This window comes from Ailuropoda melanoleuca, chromosome X (genome assembly GCF_002007445.2).
Source record: "Ailuropoda melanoleuca isolate Jingjing chromosome X, ASM200744v2, whole genome shotgun sequence".
NCBI classification, from domain to species: Eukaryota; Metazoa; Chordata; class Mammalia; order Carnivora; family Ursidae; genus Ailuropoda; species Ailuropoda melanoleuca.
The window spans coordinates 40,251,398-40,258,806 of NC_048238.1; the positions used below are offsets into that span (position 1 = coordinate 40,251,398).

Here is a 7,409-nt window from a genome sequence, read left to right on the forward strand (position 1 = left end):
CCTCAGTATGTGGTAGGGCGGCCCACCTCCCTGAGTGGCCAGTGCCGTCCATCCGGGCGAGCCCAGTCAGCTTTGCTGTCCCCTGGCGGGAACCCTTGCATTGCTTGCATGCCCGAAGCCAGGCTGGCCCTGCCTGTGGAAACAAGTGGGCACACAGACCTCCTTTGGGCCCAGAACCCCACTCGTGGGTATGTGTCCAGGTCTGTCTCCCCCAGAGAACAACTTATGGGCCCATCAGGGTGTAGAAAATGGCCATTGCAGCATCTGGTAGGAGTGGGCAGTTGGAGGGAACTTTGGTGTCTTTCTGTGGAGGAAGAGTATGACAGTCTGGGTGCAGCACTTAGAAGCAAGAACTAAGTGTTCCCTTGGCAACCTGGTAAATTCTAAAAAAGGTGTTGACCCCGGGGAGGGGGACAGAATATGGAATGTGGCATAGTATCGCATGTAGAAGTTAGAGAAAGCCACCACCTGCCCCGTAAAATGAGAAGATGAAAGCACACAGAGAGCGGAGTCACGTGGGTGCTTCGGAGGACAGGCACAGCCCAAGAGGGCTTGGCCAGGGGCACTGACAACACAATGATGAGAAATGGGGACTTTCACCTCCACCTCCTCACCCCTGCTTGAGGCCACAGGGCAGGAAGAGGCAGTGGACGGAGTTGGCGGTGCCAGCCACTGGAGGGCCCCTGAGAGCCTCACCTCCACCCTTATCCCTAGATTGCCAAGGACATGGAACGCTGGGCCCGCAGTCTCAACAAGCAGAAAGAAAACTTCAAAAACAGCTTCCAGCCCATCAGCTCCCTGCGAGACGACGAGAGGCGGGAGTCAGCCACCGCAGATGCTGGCTACGCCATCCTCGAGAAGAAGGTGTGTTGTGGCCACCCCTCTGTTACCTGCCCCCCAGTTTTGTCATTTCAATGGTCCCTCTGTGGAGTCCCTGAATGTGCGTGTCTATCCACCCCAGGGAGCACTAGCCGAGAGACAGCACACCAGCATGGACCTCCCAAAACTGGCCAGCGACGACCGCCCAGTGAGTGGCCCGGGCAGGAAGAGCAGCGGAGGGGTGGGGGCTCCAGTCTAGCTGGGCCTGACCTCCCTCCCCGACCCTCACATTCTCTAGAGCCCACCTCGGGGCCTGGTGGCAGCCTACAGCGGGGAGAGCGACAGTGAGGAAGAGCAGGAACGCGGGGGTCCCGAACGGGAGGAGAAGCTCACTGACTGGCAGAAGCTGGCCTGTCTGCTCTGCCGGCGCCAGTTCCCCAGCAAGGAGGCGCTCATCCGCCACCAGCAGCTCTCTGGGCTGCACAAGGTAACTGAGGGAGGATTGGCAGGGAACCTTGGCTCGGCCCGGCCCAGCCGCTTCACGCCGCCTTTTGTCTGTCCCCTTGCAGCAAAACCTTGAGATTCACCGGCGAGCCCACCTGTCAGAAAACGAGCTGGAAGCACTGGAGAAGAATGACATGGAGGTGAGGTGTGACCCATTCCTGGACTCCATCCCCTCTGTCCCTTGCTGAGTGCCTGTCCCCTCAGGCAGCTGGTGCTCCAGTACCTCAGCTGCGTGGCTGCTTGCACCCACGAGATCCTGCCCACAGGACCTCAGACCTGTTAGCCAGGTCCAGCTCCCGTGGGGCCCCTGGTGTTTCCTGGAGAGAGTGATCAGCTCCCCCATTCTCTCTCTTTCTCTCTCTCTCTCTCTCTCTCTCTCTCTCTCTCTCACTCACACACACACACACACACACACACACACACACACACACACGTGCTTTCAGCAAATGAAGTACCGAGACCGCGCAGCCGAGCGCAGAGAGAAGTACGGCATCCCCGAGCCACCAGAGCCCAAGAGGAGGAAGTACGGCGGCATGTCTGCAGCTTCTGTGTAAGGGCCCGGGACCACGGGGAGGGGCCACGAGGAGGGGCCCGGGGCCTTCCGGCCATCACTCACACTATTCCACTGGCCCCTGCAGGGACTTTGAGCAGCCCACCCGGGATGGGCTGGGCAGTGACAACATTGGCAGTCGCATGCTCCAGGCCATGGGCTGGAAAGAGGGTAGTGGCCTGGGCCGCAAGAAGCAGGGCATTGTGACACCCATTGAGGTGAGTCTCCTATGATCCCATCCTCATCCTCCAGCATTCCCTCTCTGCTGGACCCCCATCCCGCAGCCCACCTGACAGCCTTCCTCTCTCACGTAGGCCCAGACACGGGTGCGGGGTTCTGGCTTGGGTGCCCGAGGCAGCTCCTATGGGGTCACTTCAACCGAGTCCTACAAGGAGACACTGCACAAGACAATGGTGACCCGCTTCAACGAGGCCCAGTGAGCAGCTGCAAGAGCTCTACATATGTCGGGTGTCCAGCCCGGGGCAGGGGAGGGTAAAGTGGTGGGTGGTCTGGGTGGGGCCCTGCACCTGTCTACCAGCCCACTCCCCAGCCAGAGAGGGCCTGACCAAGTTTGTTGGAAAACTGGGCTGGGATCATGCTCTTCTTTTTGTAATAAAAGCTGAAAAGTCCATAGCTTGCATGTCTCTTTCTCACGCACTAGCATGGTTTGTGGCGCACACACAGGGACATAAACACAGGTGGACAAGGGGCCTCATCAGGCCGACGGGGGTGGCAGTGGTAGGATTCACGGCATCCGGTGCGTGGGGGCTACCAGCTTGTGATGAAGGTGGGGGGTTTAACAGGAACTTCTGGCCTGTGCCCCAACCCACAAGATCCTGGTCACAGCCCCCCTCACCATTGTCAAGTCCAGCAGGTCTCCATATACCAGGAAATCCCACACCAGCGGGGCACCATCGGGCTTCAAGTCCCTCTGAGTCAGAGCCAGCACTGGGAACCTCCCACCCCCTGGCCTTGCCTCCGAGCAGCAGCTGTACCCGTTGTACAATTGCAGGGCTAAACCTCAACCACGCTTGGCCCTCCCTGGGGCTGGGGACTCCCCAAGGGCATCTCCAAGTGGACAACAGTGGGCACTCTGGCACCCGTCACCCCTGAGCTCTCAATGGGCAGATGACCCCAGAGGGGTGGAGCTAGAGCAGCTCAGCCTGCCAGTCCCAGGTCACAGATGCCACATCAGGACCACTGGAGCCCACACTTAGTCCCGTCCTCTCCATGTAGCACAGAACCCACCCCTCTGGTCACTACAGACCAGTCTGCACCCTGTGATGCCCAAGTATGTGTGTGCTTTCAGCGCAGGTCTGGCTGCAGTGGAACATGAAGCTGAGGCTGCCCTCTCCTGGCCGTGAAGGGCTGGGCGGGAAATGGGGCCAGGAACCGCCCTGCCCCCAAACAGATGCTTGTGAGGTGAGAAGGTGAAAGGGAAGGTGCTAAGGGAATGCAAAGCCCCTCCACCACTTACTGGCTTGCATTGTGACATCTCCCTGCACCAGCGGTAGGAGGCTAGGTTAGAAAGAAGGGATCCCCTAGAAGTGATATGGTGGTGATTTGGGGTGGGGGTGTTGCCCAGGGACAGAGGAAGGGGGGTGTGGGAGAGGGGAGAGGGACAGGAAATAGGAACAGGAGGTCACCTGTAAGAACCTGTCTCAGGATGGGTGGCTTTTAGCCTGGAGGCGCCCACATGTTCCCTTCCCTCTTCCCACCTACCCCCCCCCCCAGGGCTCTCGGAATCCCACAACAAGGAACCCTTACACATGGTCGGAAGTCGTAAATGATGCAGCCACTGTGGAAAACTGGCTGTTTCATATAAACATATACTTACCCTATGACCCAGCAATTTCATTCTTAGATATTTACCCCCAAATAAATGCAAACGTATGCCAACAAAAAGACCTATTACATGTACATGGAAAGCAGCAGCTGTGTTCACAGTAGCCAAAAACTAGGAACCCAAACATCCAACAAGAGGAGAGTGGATAAATCGTGGACTACTCATACAATGGACTACAACTCAGCAATAAGAAAGAACAAAATACAGATACAAACATCAACATCAATGAATCTCACAAACATGAGTGAAAAAAGACACAAAAGAATACATAGTATATAATTCCGTTTATGTGAAGTTCTTGATCAAAACATGTTGGTGGGGCACCTGGCTGGCTCAGTCAGTAGAGCATGCAACTCTTGATCTCAAAGTTGTGTAAGTTTGAGCCCTGAGTTGGCTGTAGAGATTACTTAACGTCTTAAAAAATTTTTTTCTGATGATAGAGCAGAGTGGAGGTGGGGAGGGTGTCTTTCACTAGAAAGGGTTGCAAGGTAGCTTTCTGGAATAATGAAAAGGTCCTAGATCTTGACTGGGGTACTGGCCTCATGGGTGTATATGTAGGTAAAAATTCAAGCTGTACAATTAAAATCTGAGCGTTTTATCATATGTAAGTTATACACAAAGTTGGAAAAAGACCACCAAAGCAAACCTCAATAAGAAGCAAGGAAATAGGGCACCTGGGTGGCTCAGTTGGTTAAGGGACTTCCTTTGGCTCAGGTCATGATCCTGGCATCCTGGGATGGAGCCCCACATCAGGCTCCCTGCTCAGCAGGGAGTCTGCTTCTCCCTCTGACACCCCCCCTCGTGCTCTCTCTCTCTCATTCTTTCTCTCTGAAATAAATAAAATCTTTTTTATTTTTTTTTAAAGATTTTATTTATTTACTTGACAGAGAGACAGCCAGCGAGAGAGGGAACACAAGCAGGGGGAGTGGGAGAGGAAGAAGCAGGCTCATAGCACAGGAGCCTGATGTGGGGCTCGATCCCAGAACGCCGGGATCACGCCCTGAGCCGAAGGCAGACGCTTAACCGCTGTGCTACCCAGGCGCCCCTAAAATCTTTTTTAAAAAAAAAACAAGAAAATAAGAGAACAGAAATAGATGAAATAGGGGAAAAACAAACAGATTAGTAAAATCAAAGGCAGAATCTTTTAAACAAAAAGTAAGAGGAAAGACCTGGCAAGACTGATCAATTAAAGAAGACTGAAAATGCAAACACACCAAATACAAAATTAAAAAGGGGAACTTACTACAGATGCAACAGAACTTTTAAAAATAGCAAACATATGTCTGAAAATCTAGATGAAATGAATACATTCCTAGAATAATATAAAATGCCAAAACCATTCCATGAAGAAACAGTTAAATTGAGCAAAAAGTAATAAATTGAAACAGTAGTCAAAAGCTTTCCTCTCCCCACCAAAAAAGGGGGGGCAAATGGTTTTTATAAGTGTGATTTACCCAACTCCCAAGGAATAGTTAGTTGCTACCCTATAGAAGTTGTTCCAGGTACTAGAAAAAGAAAAAAAGAAGTCTATTTTATGAAGTTAGTGTAACCTCTATCCCTGAAACAGCTGAGATAATACAAGTAAATTTCAAGTCCATTTCACTTATATCTGTAGATGTAAAAATCCTTAACAAATTCTTAGCTAAATGAATCCAGTAGTATATTTATCAAACATGTTTTGATCAAATAGGATTTATCCTAGGAACGCAGAATTAGGTCAGCATCAGAAAAGGCTATAAATGTAGTTCTCTACGTTAATAGACCCAAAGTAAACAAAACATAATCATCTGAAACACAGAAACAGCACTTGATAAATTCAAGACACCGTGAATCCATACCTATATAAATGAATGGGTGAAAGAGTAAATAATTGGAGAATAAGGGAAATATTTTCTTTACAGTAGAACGTCAACTAATAATAATTGTCAACAATGATGGAGTTAGAAAATTCACGGGTGCTCAAATTAGGGGTTACACTAGCAGTCCAGTCGGTCACATTTTGATGAGGAACAGGATATTCACATAGACTCAAAGTTTCTCTCCACGAAATACGTGTTAGTTAATTCTAAAAGGAAAATGAGTATCTTTACAGTAGAGAAACCTGGCAGATACCAGCTGAATGAAAGGAACACAGCAAACATTATCAGTATTAAAATAATGAGTCATCTGAGAGAATGAAATGAGGAGTCAGCGACACTTCTGTGATATTCCTGTCCCAAATGCAGAACCTGAATCTAACCACGAGGAAGCACCAAACAAAACCAAACTGAGGGACAGGCTACAAAATTCCTGGCTTGTCATCTTCAAAAGCGCCAAGGTCATGGAGGTCAAGGGAAGACTGAAGAACTGTTGCAGACTGAAGGAGACATGCTATTTGAAAGTTCAAATGTCACCTCCTTAATGAGGCCTGCCCTGTCTACCCTATTTAAAATTCCAAACCCTCCCCCACCATACTCCCTATGCCCCGCTCCTTGCATTACTTTTCTCCATAACACTTCTCAACTTCTAATGTCCTCTCTATATTGTTTTCCTCTCTATGTTGTCTCCTTCACCAGAACAGAAGCTCCATGAGGGAAGAGACTTTTGTCTTGCCTTGCTCACCACTGTGTCCCTAATGCCTAAAACAGGGTTTGGCATATACCAGGTCTTGGAAGTATGAATAAATACACCACAACCATTCAAATCACCCTCACTTAAAAAAAAAGACCAAAAAAAAGGCTAATATATAAGGAATTCCTAAAAATCCATGAGAAGTACAGCAACCCAATAGAAATGAACAAAAGACAAACAGAAAATTCCCAAAAAACAAGAACCATAAATACCGTTAAATCTATGAAAAGATGCCCAAGCTCACTCCCGCAAAGTTCACAAGACACTCTCCTTTGGGGCTGGAGGCAAAGCGAAATGGTACACCTCTCTTTCACCCCCACCTCCCCATCCCTGTCCTCTTCCTGCTTTCTTACCTCCATGGGCTTCTGCCCAAGCTGTTCCCTCCAACTGGAATGCTCTTTCTTCTCACTTCGGAAAGTCCAAATCCTGCCTCAGTTACTCCCACTGATCCATTTGAGGGCAATCGATTCTTCAGACAAGAACTGGGCCACACCCATAGCTTCAGCTGTCCCCTCTGATGGTCCCCAAATCCATATCTGCAGCCCCAGACCTCCCTCCATCCCCTGAATTTCACGCCTGGTCCCCAACTGTTCACTCAACCAACACATACCACAACTTGGATGTCCAACGTGCATCTCGAATGTAACAATCCGAAAACAAACGCCTGATCTTGCCCTACACCTGGTCCTAATGGAGAATTTCCCATGTCGGTTGATGACAACGCCATCGTCCCAGCTGCTCAGGCTTATAACCTGGGGGTCAGCCAGGACTCCTCTCTACTTTTCAAGTCCTGTGTCTGATCTCTTGGCAAATCCTGGCATCTTTACCTTCAAAATCAATCCAAGATTGAATCTCTCCTCACCACCCCCCCTTTTACCATCTTAGTCTGATCCTGTCTCATCACTTCTGGACTCCTGCAGTGGCCTTTCCCCTGGTTTCTCTGCTCCCATCTTTCTCCTTACAGTTTGTTCTCTCTCCATATAGAGCAACCAGCTTGTTTACGCTAAAATATAATTTATATAATGTGACTCCTCTGCTTAAAATCCTATCATGGCTCCCCACAGATCTTAGAACAAAACC

The 7,409-nt window shown here is 50.1% G+C and overlaps 1 protein-coding gene across 6 annotated transcripts in view; it reads left to right on the forward strand.

Moving 5' to 3' along the window:
• The window catches only part of RBM10 (RNA binding motif protein 10), a 28,276-nt gene extending 25,763 nt beyond the window's left edge, over positions 1-2,513 (forward strand). For all 6 annotated transcript variants that reach the window (XM_034649007.1, XM_034649005.1, XM_034649009.1 and 3 more), the window contains 7 exons: positions 715-864; positions 962-1,027; positions 1,118-1,306; positions 1,389-1,463; positions 1,767-1,873; positions 1,962-2,091; positions 2,188-2,513. In XM_034649007.1, the coding sequence (XP_034504898.1) occupies positions 715-864; positions 962-1,027; positions 1,118-1,306; positions 1,389-1,463; positions 1,767-1,873; positions 1,962-2,091; positions 2,188-2,313 (843 nt within the window). In that variant the 3' untranslated portion in view covers positions 2,314-2,513. The remainder of the gene's footprint in view (positions 1-714; positions 865-961; positions 1,028-1,117; positions 1,307-1,388; positions 1,464-1,766; positions 1,874-1,961; positions 2,092-2,187) is intronic.
• Positions 2,514-7,409: the final 4,896 nt, after the last annotated feature.